The following is a 24,206-nucleotide window of genomic DNA, read 5'->3' as shown; positions in this document are numbered from 1 at the left end:
CTGACAAATATAAGGTAATGCACATTGGAAGAGATTATTTGAACTACTTATACATGCTGCAGGGTTCTAAATTTAACCCCTAAGGAAAAGTACTGAGCCTTGCACTGAGAGAGCTCAGTGAAAACCTCTGTTTAATGTGCAGTGGCAGTCAAAACAACAATCCAATGCTAGGATGTAATAAAAAATAGTATTAACATATTATGTCATTACAAAAATTAATAGCAGTTCTTCACCTCGGATACTGTGGTCAGTTCCGGTCACCCAATCAAAAAATAAAAAGGATCAAATAGGGGGGTACATAGATGGGGATCTAAAATGATAGACACATGGGAGACTTCCACACTAAAAGAGATTGAAAAGATTAGTAAATTTACACATAATAGAGGACATACAAGAGATATATAAAACAATGAATGGTAGAGAAAAGGTAAATTGAGTAAGGGTACACTTATTTACCCTTTCTCATAATAAAACAAAAATGAAAATGAAAGTCAAGAAATTTCAATTAAAATGTATAAAAGGAAATACATTTTGATTCAACAAATAGTCAACCCATGGAACTCACTGTCACAAGAAATACAAGACCTCAGAAGGATTAAAAAAGGATTAGTTATTTATATGGATAACAATGTACTCACTGTCAGGAACTTCCCTCTGGACAGATTATTTCCTAATTGTCCATTAAGGGGATTCTAGAACCTTAATTAGAAGCATCTGGTACTGGTCACGGTCAAACACAGGATACCAGATTACATGAACCAGTGGTCTGATTTGGTATTGTGATTCCTTTGTCTTTAGGAGACTGCCAACAGGAGTGTCAGATAATAACATCTAAGATTAGTTTTTGTGATGTGGACATTTATCTACTAAGAAGTGGATTGAAACCACCACCTGATTTCCTATGTGCTTCTGAACAACTGCCAGGCTTTCGGTCACCATCATCTTGTGCTGGTGCTTAACTGTTTACTAGTGAAGAACCAAAGTGAATAAGAAAGCACCAGGTTACAGATGGATATCCCTATATCAATGGGGGTTTGTGTTTATAATAGAAAATTATTGTTCCTTGGGTAGAAAAGGTGAATCCAAATTGGTAACAAATGCCCCTGCCTTCACTTTTGGGATTTTTCAACATACTTGTATAACTTTACTTGTGAAATCAACTCCTATATGTTGTACCTTTACTGCTCTTTCTTTTGTGGGATCTCGAAGCACATTAGAGTGTGAAATAAGGAGCTTATTAACAGAACTGTATTTAATCTTCTTAGATGGATTTCACCTGATACTCATTTTTCTAATAAACATATCTCAAGATGTGGATGTAATTAAAAGCACAAACTCAAGACAACATAATAAAGCAGAGCTTGTAGCTGAAGAAAATGTAGGTCAATTTTTGTATTATTAAGCAGAAATAAATCATGGTGAGTTCTTAAAATTCTCTGGCAAAGACAATTTGTCATTATTGCTGGAAAACATATAGGGTATGATTATGGTTTTATAAGTAGGATTGTTTGTTTTGGTAATTTGTTATGTCAACTTAAAAGGATGCTAATTAAGATTTTAAGAATATGTATTTAACATACCTGATTAATCCATCTTAGTTATTATATATTACTTTTATATTTACCCTTCTATGACTGATTAATACACATTAAACTATTGAAAACAAACAAACAACACTTAGCCAGGGTCCCAAACATAAAGAAACAGCGCCATTGCAGTTATTTCCCTATAGAGTTCATTATACATTTGTTTCTGGGGAGCAAGTAGATTAGCTAATGCTATTTTTACTTTTATTTAGTCAGTCCTGGTGAGATTTTCTTAGAATATGTAAGGTGCAAACAGAGAGAGAGAGAAAGAGAAAGCAACTGAGCTGCAGTAAGTGGTATATACCCAGCTATAACCATCAGGTTTACAGGTAAATTAAAATTAGGATGTACTAACTTTGATAATGTCCCTTTAAGCATACCCACAATAGAATGCATATTCCACATAGCTGTAGTATAGGTCAGTGCTTTAATATATTGGATATAGTATATATTACATAGCTATAATACAGTATATTGGAAATGGATCTTTTGAATAAGAAATGGGTTTTAGTTTCTAGTAGTTTGTTACTTTGCCTTGGCATATAGTTTTGTACATTTTACGTGGCAACGCTAGGCTTGGGTGGACAGCAGAAGTCAGGTGCAGAGATAGTGAGTGATGATAGATTATATGGCTGAGGGGTGGGCGGAACTAGTTGGTTCCCCTGCATGTTCATTTCCAGATATTCTATCTAATGTCTGAGTTATTTTTAAAGATGTAAAATTTGTGTGTAGAAAGTATAATGTCTGATGCTAGCTGGACTCTACTGAAACACATTGTTTTAGTGATAATTTTGGGCTGTGAACAAGCACTAAAGGTTTAAATCAGATAGGTGTGGGAGGTCCATTGGAGGGATCTCTTCTACCAGATCTTATGATGCGCATCAAAGTGGAGTTCCTCTCCACTTTGCATACTTGAGCAAGTCCAAAGGGGATGAGTGAGTGGGCAGTTATACCTGGGTGAGATACAGGGGAGTGGACAGTGAAAGGGAATGGTGGGGGAGGTTTTTTTTTTCCATGTTCAAAATTTCAGGTGATTAAAATCTAGAAAATGTTGTGTGTTTTAAAATTTAACATGGATAAAAGACACTGACCCAGATTCTCCATTTAAAACAGCATAAAATGAATGCAAAGTGGGTGTAAATTGTTACTGTGATGTTGTACCCCATAATGCTTTATGGAAATATGCTTCTGAAAGTAAATATGACATAACTGGAATATGTTTTATTCTAGATATGCCATGTAACATCTTTGCAAAGGTTATGATCTACTGGATATATTCATCCTATTTTTTCATCCTACACTAGTCAGGAAGACTCAATTTAATCATGGATTTCTACAAAAAGTGCATTCTTGTTGGTTGTTATACTCTTAATACATATTCTTCACAAATCAGAGATAGATGTAGGTTTCATTTTTAGAAGGTACACATTATTCATTTTTAAAATGATTTATTTTGAAACCTTTTCAGATTAGTTTTATAGCTATATCAGAAAATGAATGACTGGTTATTTCATTTACTAAAGGTAACTGAAGCAGCTATTTATGAAGTCATTGGGAGGTGAACTATCTCCAATTCAACAGGTTAATCACTAATATTTGGAGGATTTTCTTGCCATGCTGTATTAGGAGGATAACATCAGCAGACAGACATTTAAATTGTTTTATTTAACTAAAACAACAACGTATGTATTCTGGATTTCTCTCTTCAACAGCAAACATAGAATATTTTAACAAAACAAGCATATGAATTTTTGAATTTAGTTAAACATTCAAGTTTTTAAAAATCAGGTTTGTTTTTGTTAAAACTGTTTTTAACTAAAATAGTTAAATGAAATATATTTTTTTAAAAAACCCCCAAAATTAAATAGACTATGTCAGCCAGGTCAACACAAGAAACTTAAAATATTGGCTTCTGCAGCTAACTCAGTCATCTTCACCTTCATTTTTCTGTTTGTTCTTAATCTGGAAAAGACAAAACAAATTTTCCTGCTTTTTCAGGTCCCAAAGGATTTCTCAATTTGGAATGAATTAGTCCGAAGGAAGAAAATAGTCTTTCTACACTGGCAGAAGAAGCTACTGCTGTTAAAAGTGAGATTACCACTTCAATTGTCTCTGAATCCAAGTGCTTAAGTGACTTCCACCAGTTCACTGGTGTAACTTTCTTTAAAACATCATCAGCAAACAGATATTTCTTGACTGGTTCACCCTTAGCTCTGAAGTTTATTATAGTCGGCATTATGGAGGGATGATTGCTGGATGTCCATGTCATAGCCAACTCCTCTTCTTCAGCAGTTAAGGTTTGACCCTGGTACTGAGTATTGTGACTATTTGGAAGAAAATGAGCTGGAGATAGTGCTTATCCCATTCGTTTTTTTAATGCTTGTAATTTAAGTCTGTCATTGCATATTTCTCTTTTTAAGATCTCACTCTGTTCCTTCAAAATTTCAACAGCGTCAGCAATAAAACAGCTATTTCCCTGCATTTTGTTCAAGGCTACAGAAATAGGCTTAAGGATACTCAGTATGTGTTCAACATTTCCCTTAAGCCCAATTTTGAGAACTTTGGCTGTGACAGTGACATCTATTTTTTCACAATTTTGTTCACAAATTGTCATCAGATTAGGCCTGTTCTTGATATAGTGCTCAAAACAGTCCACCACTGAGTTCCATCGCACATCTTGTGGGAGAGTTAGCTTGGTTCCTCCCACTTTTTTCAGAGCAGTTGCTGCAAAGTGGTTGTTACAGCAGTATTTTTCAATTTCAACAATATTAGCCTTTACTTCTGGAATACTGAAGTCTTTGGCTAGGAGGTGCATCAAATGAGCACTGCAACCATATGTTATTAGCTTGGGACTCTCTTCACTCTTTTCTAAATAACTTCTCATCTTGGATACATTTTTAGCATTGTCTGTGACTAAGCTGCATACTATATATTTGAATTCTTTTTCACCGTTTTTTGTTTTACTGCTACTTCTTGTAAGTATTCTGCTGTGTGTTCATTTCCTGATGTATCAATTGTTTCTGTAAGGAAGACATTCCCTTCTTCTGTTGTCACACAAGCACATACAACAGGATCATTGTGGACATTGCCATCAAGACTCAGGTTAACAATTTTACCCTCTAGAGCCTTTGCACATTGCTCAGTTCTCTTTCACACACTTTATCCAGCAATTTGCCTGTGACATCTGCTCTGTTAGGTGGACTATATCCTGGTCTTAATGACTGAATCATGTTCATGAAGTGTGGGTTCTCAATCATATGGAAAGGAGAGTTTGTTGCGTAAACAAACCAGGCAATTTTTTCATCAATTACCTCTTTTTGTAATCTGCTGGTTCTTATCACAAATTTATCTATGGTTGTTTCTGGATGATGGAGATTTTTTTTTCTTTTTGCTACAGGTGATATATTGTGGCTATGTGACATACATGATGTGACTGAAACACTATCATTGGCAGATAACTCTGAAACTATAGAAAATGATGGTGATCTTGAAGGTGGATAGTCTTCAGAATCCTGTATGTTGAGGATGGATTCTCCTAAACAAAACAAGTCAATGCAGTTATTTAATTATTATTACCATACTGCTCATTTAGTATTACTCATTGCATTCACTGACACTCAGAACTACTTTAAAGGTGAAATTGTAAAAGAAAGATCTGCCTATTTCAGTTATTTATTTTTTTATCACAACTGCATTTAAAATGGCAGTACCATAGAGTAACAACTATACTTTTTGCTCAAACATGAGAATTCAAGAATAGTCCAGAAGGAAAAGAGGCAGTCCTTAAGAAAGAAGTATGAAATAAAAAAGTTTACCAACCTGAAGATCCTGCATGTTCAGACATGTTCCTTTCATCATCTTCAACACAGCTTCCTCCCGAGAAGGAACACTTCTCATGATGTTGTCTCATTCGGGCAACCATGCCTTCCATTTCTTTGTTGCACTGTTTGCATTTTGCATGCATGCCTGTCTTACCCATAGGTAGAGGAACGTCATTAAAATATTCCCAAACTGGGTCTCTTTTACAGCCTGCAGCCATTACAGGTTTTCCCTTCTAGTGAGAGAATGGTATGGTAGATCTCAAATCAATGAAGGCTACACTCAGAAAGACCGCAAGACTTCTGGAATATGCTGCTCAAACAGTTTCACTTTTGTTTCTACTGCCTGTCCTGCCCTTCTCACATTTACTTCCAGATTTCTTCTCCTTGTCCAGATCTATTCCACCCTCAACAATCTTCTGTTCACTGAACTTTTTGAAACTTTGCACTTTTAGAGAGACGTAAGGGATTGACTCTGTGTACACAAATTTGCAGAGGGACAATAGGGTTGAGGTCTGTTATTTCTCACCTCTCTATATTATTTATTTATTTAAAAATGTTTTTGCTGTTAAGAAGCATGTTATCTCTGGAGACTCAAATCCACAGTTTGAGAACTGCAAAACTAAGCATTTCTGATGGTTGTCTTCTAGACTGAACACTGAGTCCCACTGGTAAAATAGATTAACTTAATAATCTATACAGAAGCCCCTGGAACTCCATAAGATTGGGGTTCCTAATCTATGAACTATTGGAACTCATTTAAAAAACTTTTTTTAAACATTACATGAATATATTGTCTCATGCTATAGAATTAGAATTTATAATCCCTATTCCATGATGAGATATCTTTGAGCTAAAATGTATCGTAATTAAAACTCTCTTTAGATAGGTTTTTTCCTCAAAAAGCATTTTATCAAAAAATTCCGATTTAAATAAAAAAAATCAGATTTTTTTTTTATTTTTTAAAAAGAAATCATTGATTTTTATCCACCGTGATTTGTAGCATGGGCTAAGATGTGGCATGTGAAATTTCAGGGGATTGCTTAGGGTGTACAGACTCTGAACATTAGGTTTATAATGGAAAGAAAACTTTAATTGTAATACGATCATACTATACATGGAGCAGGTACTGCTGATCAACAATAGCAGGTAGTTTTACACCAACAGGCTGATGACTCTCGAGAGTTATTCCAGCAGATTCTGGCCTTACGATAGGCTGACCTCGGAAAGTTCAGCATGATACAAAAGCCAAAACTTTGTCTCTGTGGCTAGCACTTGTGCTGTGAAACCCGTGAGAAAGATTTCATACAGGAGTTCATGCAAATGAGCTGGCTACCTCCTGCACTCTGCTAGTTCCAATTCTCAGGATTGTCTCTCTCCAATGGGAGCTGTGCAGTCTGTAGGAGTCACTAGACCTTAGCTTTGGAATGACTTCCCAGTGTGACCTTCGGTAGAGAGATGGACTGGTTCTGCCTTCCAGGTAATCTTAGGGTCGGATGACCTTTTTCTTCATTGCCCTGGCTGACCTCTGAAACTGCCAAACAGGGAGTCTTGCTTAGTGCTTTTAATCCTTAAATATCATTTCTTAGTTGACTGAAGTCGAGTCGGCCAGGGAAGGAAATGTTACTCATCCTGTGCAGTAACTGTAGTTCTTCGGGATGTGTCCCCCTATAGGTGCACCACTTGAGGTGCATACATGTCTCTTGAGCCCTTAATTGGAGATTTCTAGCTATCAGTGCTCATTTGGCCTGTGCACGCACCCTATGCCTTCTCGCGGCAGACATATAGGCGTTCGTGGGCGAACTGCCCTTTGTTTCTTCTCTACTCAGTCATTTCCTAGGGAACAACTGAAGTAGAGGATAAGGAGGGCAGGTGGTAGAGCACCCATCTCAAAGAACTACAGTTACTGCACAGGATAACATTTCTTCCTTCTTCGAGTAGTGTCTTTATAGGTACTCCACTTCAGGTGACTCCCAAGCAGTATTCCTAGGAGGAGGAGGGAGCTTCAGAACAAGATCCACAGCTGAAGATGGCTCTGCTGTACTAAGTACTGCATCAGATCTAATGGCACAGAGCAGGGAGTAATGCTTTGAAAATGTATGGACTGAAGACCAGATAGTAGCTCTACATATCTCAGATACTTGGCCATTCTTCAAAAATGCAGCACATGCCACTTGTGATCTGGTTGAATGCATGTTGAAATTGATAAAGTTATATTTGGCAAGGACTGCGTGATAGTTTGCAATCTCAACCTGCAGGGTTGTGGATGCCTAATGCTTTTGTCCAAAGAGATCTAGTCGCTTTTGGTCCTTGTCATGGGGGTAGTTCTCAAAAAGTGCTGCTTATACCGTTCATTCAGAGCCATCCACCACAAGGGAGTTAGGAGAGGGAGGGGAAAATAAAAAGTCAGAGTCCATATGGGGCACGTAGTACTTCTTGTCTGCCCTTTTGCGCATTGGTGGAATAGTGGCCGGTGTGTGCCATACTGTCTTAAGTGGATCTGGAGAGCCTCATTAATAGGCAGCGCCACTCTGGAGAGTGTTGCTGACTGCAAAATATCTGGTGGCCTGTGCTGATGATCTTTGACCTCCTCCAGAGGGATCTGTAGAGTGTTAGCCACCCTTCTAATGAGGTCCTGGAATTGTCTGTACTCGTCGGTGACAGAAGGAGTGGGAGGCATGACTGCCAATGATGATGAAATGGGAGTTTCAGGGGTGAATTCCTCATCTGATCTATCCTCCAGCTCCTCAAACATCTCCTCCTGCTGTGAAAGAATAGAGGGAGGATGCGAAACCCCAGTCTCCCTAAAGTGATGGTACCGGTGGTCTGCTGAATTCCTGCTTTTAGGTTGCCCAGGGGTCCCAATATGGCCACTTTGTGGGGGGAGGGGTCTATAAGGGAGCAGGGGTGCATACAGAGTTGGTCCTTGACAAGCCTCGAAGTTCTCCCTGCACGAAAGATTCCGAAAGGGGTATGTAGGAGAACCCCTAACAGAAATTGAGGAAAGTGACAGGGAGCCCTCTTCTTCTTTTTCCACATCCTCCCATTGTAGTTGGAGGGGCAGTCAACGAGAATGTAAGAGAGTCCTGTGCCACAGAGTGGCCACTTAGAGACCGAGGTCTCAGTACCATGAACTGCTCTGTACCTGACAGCAAGGGGGACTCTGGTTCATCCAAGATAGAGCAATCCTTGAGTATCTGAACTCCTGCAGTACAAGAAAGAACCCTGGTACACACACTGTAGCTGAGGTTGCCAGGACTGGAACAAATGGTACCAGTACCGACGAGCGTACCACAGGCTTTGTCAAGCGCCAATGCTTTCTCTGTACTGAGGGTACCACTTGTACAGACATCCCCGGCTGAGCTGCTTGCATCAGTACCGATGGTTGGGTTCATGGTTGACCGAGATGCTTCAGTGCTGATGACGGGGCCGAGCTCGATGGTACCTTGTGTTTACTCTCCTTACTAGCAGAGGGCATGGGCATCCTATTGGAGTTGTGCTTCCTCTCCTTGGAGCTTCGGGTCTTTATGGGCCTGCTGGTACTGGCGGAAGAGTCTGTGGCCTCAACGGTGCCCTGGAAGACTAGGGATGTAAATATTGTTTAAAAAGTTAACCATTTAAAGGATTAAAATATGTCGTTAAATTAAGCGGTTGGGGCCAATCCTGCCAGCTGGCATGGCTGGGGTGCCTCATGCCAGGGCTGGCATAGGGCTGCTGGGGCCAGCCTGCCCACGGTTAACCGTTAAGACTAATGCTTACCGGTTAATCTTTTACATCCCTATCGGAGACCAAGAACCTTGATGGGGACCTGGTCTTTTTTGGAGCTGGCTCCTTAGATATAGTCTGTGTTCCTCTTTTCGGTAGTCTTCCTAGAGTGCTCCAAAGGCTTTCCTTTCTTAGGAGAAGCATACCCTAAGGTTGATGGGCTGCTAGATCTGTCAGGGATAGATGTGGGGCGAGTGTCATCTCCTGACCTGGCTCAGAGGGTGTTTGCAGGTTCCATAGCCAACAGTTTGAGCTTTAATTCCCTGTTCTTCTGAGCCCTGGACTTAAGGGTTAAACAAAAGATGCACTCTAGGAGATGCGGGACTCACTCCCCCAGGCAATGGACTCACTTGGAGTGTCTGTGGTTCACTGCTATAGCCTCCTGGCAAGAGAGGCAATGTTTGAAGCCTGGCAAGCCAGACATAGCCTGTCAGGAGGATAAGTCTCCCAAAGCAAAAGAGAGGGAAATCAGTCCTTCCATCTAAACTAACAACTACACTAACAACAACCCTAACTAACTAACTTTGATAGAAAAAGGGGATAAAGCGAAAGACTAAGAATGCTCTAGGTGAACATACTAGTGTTTCATCTTGGGCCAAGGCGGTAGAGAAGGAACAGAAAGTGGTTTGCCTGGGCACCCCTATATAACCTTGGTGTCCACCACAAGGAGGCATACAGCGCACGTGAGGCTGATCAGACACTGCTAGCTAGAAATCTCTGATCACTGGCTCAAGAGGTGCATGTGCACCTGAAGTGGAGCATCCATAGGGATACTACTCAAAGAAGAACCTGCTCCCACATTAGCATATCAGGGGACTCACCCAGCATACTCAGTAAGGCCTTCAATGTCATTCCCTTAAGTCTGTTTATTATACAGCAAGAAGTCTAAGCTTCTACTGTTGTGAAGGGGGCTAAATGTAAAATTCTTAATGCAGCATTTAGCAGCTGTTAGAGAGGTACTTCCCCTTGGAACTGAAATTTGTGCCTGCAGCTGTACAGATAAAGTATTCCTAAAGCTTATTTTCTATTGGATCAAGTTCTAAGATGGAGAATAACGTAGTTGCTGACCTCACATGGGAAATTTCTGCCAATATCAACAGTTATTTTCCAGTTCACAGCTGTTTTGTAGCAGTGATAATTTTGGAATTCTGGGAGTGTATTCAAAAGAATATGTCTGTGTGCAGTATATCATTGCACAATTTAACTTGCAAGCTATTTTTAAATAAATGCCCCGTTTCTTAAGTCTTAATCTCCCCACTCCTCCAGAGTCATAAAGGATCCCATCACAGAAGAATTAGTGTACTTCTCTAGTGGAGGAAATGTTAGGAACTAGAGCGGGGGGGGGAGGCGGTAAATCTTATACACCAGTGGTTCTCAAAGCCAGTCTGCCGCTTGTTCAGGGAAAGCCCCTGGCACACGGGACCAGTTTGTTCACCTGCCGCGTAGGCAGATTCAGCTGATCGCGGCTCCCACTGGTCGCGGTTCGCCACTCCAGGCCAATGGGAGCTGCTGGAAGTGGCGGCCAGTACTGCGCCACTTCCCGCAGCCCCCATTGGCCTGGAGCGAGGAACCACGGCTAGTGGGAGCCGCGATCGGCCGAACCTGCGGACACGGCAGGTAAACAAACCGGTCCGGTGCGCCAGGGGCTTTCCCTAAACAAGCGGCGGACCGGCTTTGAGAACCACTGTTCTACACTACAGAAATACAAGGTCTGCGTGGGCTCTTCAGGTGGCTGAGAGAAATCATGCTGTAGGTGCTGGGCAGGGACACAGCCTGCGGATCCACTGCTTGTAAGATTCTCTATTCCTTGGGAGTAAAGGGAAAGGGGAAGCAGAGGGAGATGCTAGGGCCATCAATGTTATTCCAGCCCTTAAGTTGGAGTAGTGGCTTCAAATCGGCTCTACTCCTGCTCCCTGGCCTCCAAGGAGTTCTCTCCCACTTGGAATTCCCTAATGTACAGCTGAATTACTTGTTCTGGCAACTGGAGGCAGGATTTAGGCTGCAGGTACAACTTGATAAATGATCTTTTAGGTATTTAAATTTGCATGATGATTGCTCAGAAGAACCACTGATGCTCAGTTGATCAGATCATATGTGTCAAGAATAATTTTCTCTGAAACTGCTGTAAGAGAACAAAGCTTATTTTAATACTCTTCTATTTGCAGCCCATCCCATGACTGATGTTACTGAAAATAAGCCTAAATTACGAAATATTTTTCCTTTGCCAACAGGATATTAGTGCCCTAGTCCTTCTCATAGATAGCTCACCTATCTTGTGTAAAGTACACACAAAGCTGCACAATCACCTCATAAAATCTTTGAAAGGAAACAACTAGCTCTTCAGAAGAAATGCAGTAAAAACAAAAAGAAGAAAACTTTGTCTATTTACCTACAGGTACCATCTGTGGTGTTACACAAACTCCTTTTCGCTATTGTTAATCGGCACTCAGCTACTTCCATTAGAGGCATAAGAGTTAGAGGTCACTCACTTGCAAAGACTCGACTAGAGACTAATGTGTCTGAGTTTATTGTACAGGTTCAAAAACGGGGTCTGTGTTTGTTTAACACCAACTGCCTTTAATAACCAACTGGGAGTCCTAAGAATCCACTAAAGAAATCATGCCATAAACCAAACTGCAACAGAGTTTCAAAAAGCTACTACTGTTGAATTCTTTCAAAATGTAATGCACCATATTGAAAGCCTTACCAACAGGCAAGTTAAGTAAGGCCAATCAATCAATCAACCAATCAATCAATAAATAAGCTGATTTGTTGCCACCTACCTGCTATAAAAAAATGAAACAAACATTTCAGTCTAATTGCAGGTTGAACATCCCCTCTATTTCTTATCATGGAGAGGATCAAAAGAGTAGAAAACCTACTATTAGGGCTCAAACTTTGTTTGGGGGAGGGCAGTGCTTTGATCAGCCAATATGACATCACCTCTCCTTCCCTGGATTGTAGAATCCTTCCTTCATGAACTCTTCACTTTGGGGCTCTTTGCATGTTTTCTGAGTGAGTGTGGCTGAATGAAGTCAGGAGTGAGCTACTCTCTGTAGCATCATCCTATTTCAAATCTGTCAGCATTATTATCTTATGCAGATTTTTGCTCCACAACTGCCATCCCCTTGTGGGGGAAGAGGCCATCTCAGGTGCAGACGAGGAACCAACTGGAGTATCGCTCATAAGGGAATGCTAATTATAACAGCTTTTGGGACACTCCTGGATTGAGATGGCCATGCCCTCTGCTCATACCATGGAGTGGGAGCTTGTGGCCTTTCCTGGCTTTCATGTGGAAAGGCATAATTTAACCCTAGATGTCTAGATGAAGACTTTTAAAACTTCGCTTTCTAGGTCAATGAGCTCCCCAGAAACTCCTTGCCTTTAAAATTTTATTTTTGTTGCCCAATTAGTTATTCTGCAACAGACTCTATAGTTACTCATAACACTCAAGTCACTAAAATACTCCTCTTTCCCTTCATATCAAAGTATAGTATACCTTCTTTCATCAATTAGCATTTCTTAATTTTAATGATAAATCTTAGGTTTTTCAGTGATATAAAATGGAAGACTAATCAGCTGAAAACTATTCATCACCCAAAATATAACCTAAAACTGAACACTGTGTATGCTACCTCAGAGCAATTTTTGCAACTATTTGTAATGAAAGGATTGATCAATTTTACCTGAGGTTAATGTTAACTTATTCTAATCTCCCAACCCATTAATAGTGCGAAACAAATCCTATGATGAAGCTTATTTAGCTGGATACAATTCTTTCACAATTTAGTACTACTATGGAGCAGGGAATCAATCAGAAATATATGTTAAAAGAAATCAGATGTAGAAGTGGTTCAAAAACACAAGCATTATTTTTTCATAAAGAAAACTGCACATTTTGCAACTACACCACAGGACATAACTGTGAAAAAAAACCAAAACACTCTGTCTGCTGTGTTTGGCTTGTAGAAAACTAATGTGGAACTGAAGGAACTCTTGGAAATGTTTACTTTTGATTTTGCCTGTATTACAGATAATTTGTACATGAACAGGCCACTGGCTCCTGTTGGTTTTAACTGTCAGTTATAATCACTTTAAGCCTAAATGTTTACAATAAAAAAGTAAAAGACCTTATTCATACCAGTTGTGGGCTTTAAAGTGAAAAAAATGTATATGCGATGAGGGAAAATAAAATATGACCTTTTGTATATGCTGCTTTGAGTGATTTTGTTCAACCTAGTAAAACAGTGAATCTCTTATATGTACGAGGTTTTCAAAAATCTTTTGATTCTGTTTCAAATGTTGAGAAGTCTAACAACAAACTCAATGGTAACTGTCAAGCAACGGATTAAAGTTTTAAAAAGCACATGGGCAGAATATACAATTATGCCATAGCTATTTTAGGTTTGAAGTCAGTAACTACAGCAATGAAACACCAGAAAATAAGGGTTCTGCAAACAAGCACAGCCTCTTTGAGGAATAGTTATTTGTGCATGTCATTCGCATCTTTTCTTTCCTACTCACTTAAATTACAACACCCACAATTTTCACAACAATGGTATCAGTCTTGAATCTCAAATTTTGACAATTGAACATTGTACACCCTACACCACTAGTTAAAATTAAAGTTCTTAATAAAACTGTTGCTGAACTTCAGAAATGAAAATGCAAGTAACTATGTGTCAGTTCCCATACAAAGGGCCAGATTTAGATTTTCTTCCTCACACTGAAGAGCCCCTTTTTCTACAAGTAGTCCCATACTTTTATTTTGCTTGTTTTCGCTCTCTGGTTTTGGCCTTGTACCATTCTCTTTGAATGACCCGTTTAAAGGAGGTTCATACCTTATATGGGTTTGGAAGAGTGGTTATTAGAATATAATCATTAAGGGCAAACCTCTTAGCTATCATTAGCATGAAAAAACAGGTGAGTATTTGAATTGCAGCAACAGCTCCTAAGATGGTGGGTGGTTTTTTTTTTTTTTTAATTTAAGAAAAGCCAGGGAGCCTGCACTACTGTTATGAAAATCTGGTACCCATTAGAGATCAAGCTCTGCCATAAGGGATCCATGAATGGCCACAGAATTTGGGTTACTGGGAGAGAAGCTTATAAAAATAATAAATACTAATGTAAAAATATTAATTATGTTAATACAGCATATTGCTTATACTAATCTCATGATAGCTCATTTACAGGTTAATTACTGTATCTCTTGAAACAAATTATTTGTCAATACTGAGAAATTTAGCTACAGCACGATTATAGGAATTATTATTAGAGCATATACCATTTATATAACAATACTATTGATATTGCTCTGTAACACAAACAGTATAAAAGAACAATTTCTGCAAGCTTTTATTTATGAGAGAAAATTGTTTATATTTAAAAATATGAACTGATGTAAAAAGCAGTCATGAGTCTGTGAGGGATACATTTTAATGCTTGTATACACACACACGGTTAATAACAGTAGTCAAATGAAGAAATAACTTTCAAAAAAGTTTGAGGACAAAACCTGTCTTTTCATGTTAGGATTTACAGCTCAACAACTCTGTAAAAATTAGGAGGTAAAAATAAATAAGTAAGCACAGAAAACTTTTATGCTTGCTATAATTAATATAATAAAGCTAGGCCTCACCTTCATTGTATGGTATGTACAGTCATGAACGCTTTTAGTTTCTTCCCTTCTAAGTAAGCATTTGTTACTTGCATGTAGTTTAGAGTACTTCTTGAATCTGCTCTGTCTTGGCAATGGAAAGCAGGACAATCAGTACTCTAGCAAACTGCTTACATCCTATTTTGCCATTCAGCAGCCAAAACAGGCATTATCTTAATTACTGTAATAAAACAGAAAAACCAGCCTACTTCCCTTTTATTTCTGTGATCTGACATTTGCTATTTTCCTGGACAAAAACCCTGTATATTTCTGCATACCGCTGTTCTAGTTTGTAATTCACAGTCTAGATTCATTAAGGATTACATGCTGCCCAGTTCTGTTTTGAGATAAGATTCAGTAGCAACAACACAGCTTCTGTATTGATGTCACACTCCATTTCCACATTACATTAGCAAGGGAGCTTGTAAATAGTTCTCACATCAAGCAATGGCAAATATACTCTGTAAACTGATGCTCCAAGAAGCTTGATGATTTGAGAGGGGTTTATTTGCAATATTCTCATTGTGCAGAACCAAGTTTTATCATTGAGTCTGTGTTATTGTTAGTTTATTTTACAGTCCTTAACGAGAACAAGATTTGGATACAACTAGCCCTTATGATGTACTACATCTGAAGAATTTCCTTCCTCCCCTTTGCATCAGTTATACAGTTCTTCATTCAGGGCTCATAGAAAATTACGTCTTTGGCTCGTTGATTTTTCATGTATTTTTAACACGGGTCTTGATCTTGCAAGTCCTTATGCAGTGCATGGCATGGTACGGTGAGTTGTTACATTTCAGTATGAATGTAAGCAGAGGCTACTGATGGTGACAAGTGAGCTTAAGCGTTAGCCATAGTCTTCTGCACAGAGCTTCAGCTAAACTTCTTGTGTATTCAGTCTTATTCACACATACTCAGGTTAAAAAAAGGGGTAGGGAACATGTGAAGAATGGGCACATCTGAAGAGAAATAGACATAAGCATGATCCTCGACGTGTTGATGAAGAACTTGACTCCATGTTTTCCTTCTTAGGCCTCACTCCTGCTACTAGGAAGAAATACGTTGAGGCAGCACAGCAATGTTGTTATCAATGGAGGATCAGGTTTCCCTGTGTTCCCTGCCCTTTTCATCATTTTCTGTCTTGTATTCACATGCACAACATGTCACAGTGCAGTGCAGTATTCAAGGCCTGAAAATACACCTTTACTCCTACAATCACAATGAGTATTGGGAAGCAGGGCCACCATCAGTGAACACTGTTAAACCCTCCAAACCCCACTGAAGACAAAGGAAGCTTCAGGTGCTTAGCACTTTTATTTACACACCTAAATACGGATTTAGGTGCCTAACTTTAGGCACCTAGGCTTAAAATTTCATCCAGTATATATAAAATATTGTATTTTATAATTATAATTACTATATTGATTAACTATTGAAAAGATTGATCAATAGTTGCTTTTCAACTTCCAAGAATAAGATAAACTGAGCACGATTTTTCCAAACACAATGCATAGAGCATCTTAAGATCATATAGCATCAATGCACAATGTCTGATTTACCAAGAAAACAAAACTGCTGTATTTTATTTAGGAATGTTCAATACAGCAGGGGGGAAAAGAAACTATTGCTTTAAAATCTGGGATGGAGATAGGAGTATGAAAAAGAAACATCTGTCCAAAAGGCAGCTCATAACGACAACCCATATTTACATTCCGAGACCCCGCCTGGCCTCAGACACTGGTACACGATATACACAATTGAATCTGGAGCTTCCTTGGTAATTTAAGTATTTTAAAGGGTACCTCAACCGGAAGAGACTTTGCTGGCACCCTGTGGACTACTGCAAACCTTCCTGAAATACCATTCGGCTACTTGATGAGTGGACTGATGACAGCATTTTGCCCTAAAAAAAGTTACTCCTACCTTTCTCTTCCAACATGCACAATTTTCTCCTGAGAGCGTAAGGAAAAGCTGATTTTAGTTATTTTATCATCAAGTGGGGTGTATTTATACCTGCCTACTGTATTTTCCACTCCATGCATCTGATGAAGTGGGTTTTAGCCCACAAAAGCTTATGCCCAAATAAATTTGTTAGTCTCTAAGGTGCCACAAGGACTCCTCGTTGTTTTTGCTGATACAGACTAACATGGCTACCACTCTACAATAGTAACAAAGTATGCAAGGTCTTGGAAAAAATTTTGAAGGAAAAAGTAGTTAAGGACATTGAAGTCAATGGTAATTGGGACAAAATCCAACATGGTTTTACAAAAGGTAGATCGTGCCAAACCAACCTGATCTCCTTCTTTGAGAAGGTAACAGATTTTTTAGACAAAGGAAATGCAGTGGATCTAATTTATCTCGATTTCAGTAAGGCATTTGATACGGTTCCACATGGGATACTATTAGCTAAATTGGAAAAGATGGGGATCAACATGAAAATTGAAAGGTGGATAAAGAACTGGTTAAAGGGGAGACTACAATGGTTCACACTGAAAGGTAAACTGTCATGCTGGAAGGAGGTTACTAGTGGAGTTCCTCAGGGATCGGTTTTGGGACCAATCTTATTTAATCTTTTTATTACTGACCTTGGCACAAAAAGTGGGAATGTGCTAATAAAGTTTGCAGATGACACAAAGCTGGGAGGCATTGCCAATACAGAGAAGGACCGGGATATCATACAGGAAGATCTGAATGACCTTGTAAACTGGAGTAATAGTAATAGTATGAAATGTAATAGTGAAGAGTGCAAGTTCATGCATTTAGGGATTAATAACAAGAATTTTGGTTACAAGCTGCGGACGTATTACTTGGAAGTAACAGAGGAGGAGAAGGACCTCGGAGTATTGGTTGATCACAGGATGACTATGAGCCGCCAATGTGATATGGCTGTGAAAAAGCTAATGTGGTCTTGGGATGAATCAGGCGAGGTATTTCCAGTAGAGATAAGGAGGTGTTAGTACAGTTACATAAGGCACTGGAGAGACCTCACCTGGAATATTGTGTGCAGTTCTGGTCTCCCATGTTTAAGAAGGATGAATTCAAACTGGAACAGGTACATAGAAGGGCGACTAGGATGATCCAAGGAATGGAAAGCCTGTCTTATGAATAAGTCTCAAAGAGCTTGGCTTGTTTAGCCTAACCAAAAGAAGGCTGAGGGGAGATATGATTGCTCTCTATAAATATATCAGAGGGATAAATATCATGGAGGGAGAGGAATTATTTAAGCTCAGTACCAGTGTGGACACAAGAACTAATGGATATAAACTGGCCATTAGGAAGTTTAGACTTGAAATTAGACAAAGGTTTCTAACCATCAGAGGAGTGAAGTTCTGGAACAGCCTTCCAAGGAGAGCAGTAGGGGCAAAAAACATATCTGGCTTCAAGACTAAGCTTGATAAATTTATGGAGGGGATGGTATGATGGGATAGCCTAATTTTGGCAATTAATTGATCTTTGACTATTAGTGGTAAATATGCCCAATGGCCTGTGATGGGATGTTAGATGGGGTGGGATCTGAGTTAGTACAGAGAATTCTTTCCTGGGTGTCTGGCTGGTGAGTCTTGGCCACATGCTCAGGGTTTAGCTGATTGCCATATTTGGGGTTGGGAAGGAATTTTCCTCCAGGGCAGATTGGCAGAGGCCCTGGAGTTTTTTCACCTTCCTCTGCAGCGTGGGGCACGGGATGCCTGCTGGAGGACTCTCTGCACCTTGAAGTCTGTAAACCACGATTTAAGGACTTCAATAGCTCAGACATAGGTTAGGGGTTTGTTACAGGAGTGAGTGGGTGAGATTCTATGGCCTGCGTTGTGCAGGAGGTCAGACTAGATGATCATAATGGTCCCTTCTGTCCTTAAAGTCTATGATTCTAATACTCTATTATATTGTATTTAGGTTCTTATACTGCAAAATAACACCATACACAAGTATATATTGGCACAATGTGCAAACCAATCTAAAATGACTCCAATATTGATAATATATATATAAAATAAATATTCAAGTATTATGTACCATATATTAAAAGTATAATAAAATTTTTTAAAACCCTGAATTTGTACTAATGGTTACTACTATGAATGCTATAGTTATAGCTGTATAAGGTTGCATAATAATGGTCACGATAAAAACCTGCTTGGATATAGTCAAAACTTTCTGGAAAAAAATTCATATTAACCTGAACCTTTCCATGACTGATCTCATTACGAATACTGTATACTATTATGTTGGTTTTAGTCCACACAGTATGTTATGGCTCAAAATTAGCATGTGATTTCAATAATCCTTGTTCACATGATTATTCTATATCATATTTAGCACTGCTACTTGAATGTGAGAAATTTTAAATACAAAGATCTCATATAAAGGTTAAGCATTTTTTGCATTTGTATACAGTGACAGGTCAAGTGACCCATGATCTGATACAGGATCAAAGCTCCATGGTCCTGAAGTACCCAACTGACCTCTGCCAGAGACTCTTCCTGCAGCAGGGAAAGGCTCCTGCTGCAGGGAAGCAATGGGACACTACACAGCAAAAAACAGCAGTGTAGATGAGGAGGCATGGCTTGGGTGAGTAAAGAGCTGTATAGGGTATGTACTCGGGTACATATCCACACCCTTCAGCATGTCTGTATTATATTTGCCCAAGCCTTGCCTCACTGTTTACACTGTTATTTATACCCTTATACAGGGGCTACTTGTGTATGTACTCTACACACCATCGAAAAAACATGCAGTGTAGAGTAGATGTACCTATGGTATGACATGAGGACAGCGACGGTCTCTCAGGTAGGAAGTTCCCAACCCATTCCCATTGATTTCTTTGGTGTAAGACAGGGGTTCTCAACCTTTTTGTTTCTGCAGCCCCCCTAACATGCTATAAAAGCTCCATGGCCCACATGTGCCACAACTGTTTTTCTGCATGTAAAAGCCAGCCTGGTAGCAAGCAGGGGTAGCAAGCAGGGCAATTGCCCAGGGCCCCACGCCACACGGGGCCTTGTGAAGCTAAGCTGCTTAGGCGTCAGCTTGAGGCCCAGTTGGCAGGGCTTGAGACACTGGGGCTTTGGCTTTCTGCCCTGGCCCTCAGTGAGTCTTGCCCTGCTTGGCAGATCGCCTGAAACCTGCTCGCAGACCCCCAAGGGCCCTCGGACCCCTGGTTGAGAACTGCTGGTGTAAGAGATCAAGCCATAGTACCTAATTATCAGAAAAAAGACACACATTTGAGACGATTATTAATATTTTCAACAGCTGATCTTTTATACATATCACAGGATGTTTTGGAAACTATGATATCTCATCTACTTGATGTTCTGGACCTGCTACAAGGTACATATTTTCCTGAAAGAGGTATTTGCATAGCTTCCCACTATTCTAAGATACAATATTTTCTAATATTTTTTGGGAAGGATATGCCTGCTTTAGAAATTCCAAATAGTATGTCACTTACTCTTGTGGCTAGAGTAATTTTTTTGCTAAGAGAAGGGTGATTCTTTAATATCTATTTGACTTTTGGCAATATTGTGTTGAAAGTGCAAAATGACAACTTGGCAGCCCACAGGAAGAGACTAGAAGACAAATTTCATTAAGTCTCGATGGTCTTTATGGAATAATATTTGCAGTTACAGCCCTTTTTCTTGGTCCTCGGACTCCTACTTATCAGAAATTACAGCCACCTAGAGCTTTGTTCCATATTTTGTGTTTTACTGTCTCATGTTTGTTTTTCATGACTAATGTTACCTTTCCCTTTCAGGAATTAAGTTCCCCCTGCATCAATGTTTTTTTTTTTTTTCTCTTCTTCCTTATCTACGTTGGCATGCTATGGTTAACTTTTCCCCATGTTACTAACAAAATAATTGCATAACATTAGTTAACAAGAATGTTTTAAAAATATTCTACAATGATAAAGGAAAACAAGTATTTGCTCCTTTCATCGCTCCCTTATAAAAATTTAAGTGTAACCTAAAATCTAGCTTATTTATTATGTGGCTATTTATTTTACAAGTAAAATTCATTATTCAAATGATCCTGTCCATGTACAATCCTGAACCTTTAAAATCCCTACTGTCCTGCAGGATGAATTCCACTGAATGAGTACCTACAAAAAAAAAATCACTTCCTTCTTGCAATTGGAATTTTAAAGTACAAAGACTGAATTAGACCATACAAGAAATAAATTACTTAACAGTTGAGTTTAGCTTCTAAGAAAACATATATTGAAATCCTCAGGACTGATTACTTAAAATTACTAGTGATGAAACATTTTCTATGATGATGAGTAAAGGAGACAAAGTTTGTAATTCGGATAAATTACTTACTATTAGGATGGTTGCAGATAACTGAATATAGTTGTACAGCCAAAATGTGGACACAGTGAACTTTTGATACCAGCATCTTTACCAACCCTGGTTAAACTAAAAAACAGTTCTACTCTAGAACTTCACCTAGACTGTTCAGTTCCACATGAGAAGGATATACTTGTGGCCACAAAGGTTGCTGCTTTTCAGATGCTTAAAGAAAAGGTGAAAGAGCAAATCAGAAATGATAATAGCAAGCACACTTACCTTCCATTGACAGCAAAACAGAGCTGACACATTCCATGTAACACTGCTGTAGCATTTTGCAGAAAAGTAGCTATTTTTGAATTGTCATCAACAGGACCTTGGACGGAGAGGAAACAGCAGCATAATTTGTCTATCAATCCTATATTCACCACATAACTAGAAGTGGAGGGAAAAAACATTGCATTAAGATATGGCACCCTGCCAGTTTCAATGAATTTTTTTTTTTAGTATTATCATTATCAATGTCAACTTGAATAAAAAACAGGTTTTGAATTCACAAATATACAAATATAAAAGGTAAAATAAAGTAGCTCAAACTGCAATAATCTTAGATTTGGCCCTCTATAGCTATAGAAGTTTTTGTTAAGAGATCTGTCTATCTTAGGGTAATTTCTGTTATATTTTACAAGTAAGATGAATGAATATGTTTATTTTACAATACTCTTAGAAGGACAGTGGAATTTTGCCATAGTTAAATGATTTATAATAATCTCTATATTTTTGCAGTAGTATGATTTTTTTTTAACATGAAGAGAAAAAGTTCCCAGAACACAACAACACAAGAATGAGATGATGTTATCCAGATGCAATCTTATTACAACATAAACCAGCAATGACTACTGTATATACTCTTTTTTTTAATAGGCAACAATTAACTGACTAACAAATAACAATTAGATAACAGCTTTCTACAGTTAGATGACTTTTTTTATTGTGGTAGCTAAAACTCTGGTCTAGGCCCTGATCATCTCATATCTCATCATTTCTGGCTGCAGCTGCTGCCATCTTGCCTCCTTCAACTCCATTCAAAGTGCTGCTCCCCAGATCATCTCCCCAGATACATCACCCCACTCTTAAACCCCCTCCCCAAGAGCTGCAGGGCTAGAAATCAGACTTTTTTCCAAAGTTCACACAGCTGACAGACAGCTACTGGAAACAATATAAGTAATTATGAATAAAAATTAATTGTGTACAAAATAGGAATCTCATTGCAGTATTAAAAGACCATTTAAAATCTTATTAAAAAAAGACTGAAGATTTTTAGTTACACTTGACTGTTCAGGTAAGTTTGTGAAAAGTTGTAAGTATTAGATGTCTTGTAGATTTCTGATCTAAGCAATTGACGTTCACCATACAGGTCATAAACATGCTCTCCAACATTGGCAGGCAAATACCAAGAAGATAGCTAGGGAGTTAGATGTTTAAAATGCTGAGTGCTGTCTATCTCTGAGCAGCAGGAGGGGAAGGAGATGAACAGGAGATGAATTGAAGTTAATAATGACAAACGATTATCAAAGGTACACATTTTCTGGTCAATGTTATTCTTCCTTTTTCTCCAAGGAAATCTCTATGTTCTTATTGGCACTCCAAGTATCCCTCCATCTCCCCTTTAGTTTACTGCCCAACCTTGATGCAACGTGCTGTAAGCTATAATAGTTCTGACAGAGAAGAAATGGAGGAAACTCTTTCCAGTCTATCTGTGCCATTCCTTAATGGGATTTGGGGGCAACAAGAGAGACATAAAGCACTCTCCCCCCACAGGAACTAAGCAAACAGCTGAGTAGAGTTACAAAGCTTTGCTTTCCCTCCCCTTTTCCTTTTAGTTAGAAATTTTTGCCATGGTAGAGTAGTTCCAGTATCTCTGCTCAGCCTAGCTGCTCTCGTGGTACACAGACTGCGTTGCAGTTAGTTGATGCTGCTTATGCAGTGCACATTAACTTTTCCCATAGAGTTGCAAATATTTTCACTGAAACTTTTTTTCAGTCAAACATCTTACTTTAAATATCTCCAAAAGGAAACATGATAAAGTGGCGAGGAGGTGAAAGACTCTTAATAATATTAATTTATCTGTTTGTGGCTAATTTAAAACACCCACTCCTCTCCTTTTTCCTAATTGCACTATTACTCTGTCACCATGCCTTTCATTCCCCTGTTAGAATCAGATCCCTTAAAGTGCCCCAGGTGAAGGGCCTAGTCTGATTCTCATGTATCTTCTTAGCTCTGGGGTATGCCTGTGCTTGGCCCTGTCCGTTTCGGATGTCAGTGCAGTACAAAATATCAATAAGCAGACCTCCCACCCTCTCATTCAGATATGGGGAGAATACAACATCCTGAAATTTCACACTCTTTGAAAACCTGTTTGGGAAGGGGGAGGGGCTACATGCAAACAATAAAGTTTTAGAGGTCACTGGTATCTATGACAACTGTTTGTTTTGCCTTCCTCCTACAGCTGTCCTCTTAGATTTTTATCAGTCAACATTATACCAGGCTTAAAAAAAAAGTTTTAAAATGCACTAATTATAAAATGTAAGTACAAGGGGTTTAAGACTAAAAAAAGTATTTACTTTGCTCTCTTATGTTATCTTTGCCATGTTTTTGTAAGTATTCAACTCCTGTAGTGGCATAAAAACAATCTTGATAATTTTTATATATTTAGGACATTACCTCATTTGCAAAACTAGTTCATAAACCAGCATTTTGCAAGAGAAATGTCAATTTCCTACCCTAGTTAAGACACTAAACTAGTGAACGATAAAGAATGAGAATGACATAGAAATGGCAGGTGGTGGGATTCTGGATTTAGTGAAGTAGATACTTTCTGATGGTTAATTGCTAAAAATAGAAAGCCAAAGATTTAGGATAAGAAAAAAGCGGAGCAGCTGGATTAACCCTTTGAATGCTACATATATCATGTATATTCACTGTCCATGAGGTTTCTGGGGTGCCTACCCTACTTGTGGAAAACTTTAATAGTATAGTCTAATAGTATATCTATGGTTTAAGGAGGCAGCATTGCTCAATGGATAGGACACAGGACAAGGAG

At 38.8% G+C, this 24,206-nt stretch overlaps 1 protein-coding gene across 4 annotated transcripts in view; it reads right to left on the bottom strand.

The window, feature by feature from the left end:
* The window catches only part of SCAPER (S-phase cyclin A associated protein in the ER), a 348,781-nt gene that overhangs the window by 40,062 nt on the left and 284,513 nt on the right, over positions 1 to 24,206 (bottom strand). For all 4 annotated transcript variants that reach the window (XM_084641327.1, XM_084641328.1, XM_084641329.1 and 1 more), the window contains one exon: positions 21,383 to 21,538. In XM_084641327.1, the coding sequence (XP_084497453.1) occupies positions 21,383 to 21,538 (156 nt within the window). The remainder of the gene's footprint in view (positions 1 to 21,382; positions 21,539 to 24,206) is intronic.

Source organism: Lepidochelys olivacea (assembly GCF_965140295.1).
Source record: "Lepidochelys olivacea isolate rLepOli2 genome assembly, chromosome: 10".
Classification (NCBI taxonomy): Eukaryota; Metazoa; Chordata; order Testudines; family Cheloniidae; genus Lepidochelys; species Lepidochelys olivacea.
The sequence above is the reverse complement of the archived record's forward strand: the minus strand, read 5'-3'. Positions and strand labels throughout refer to the sequence as shown.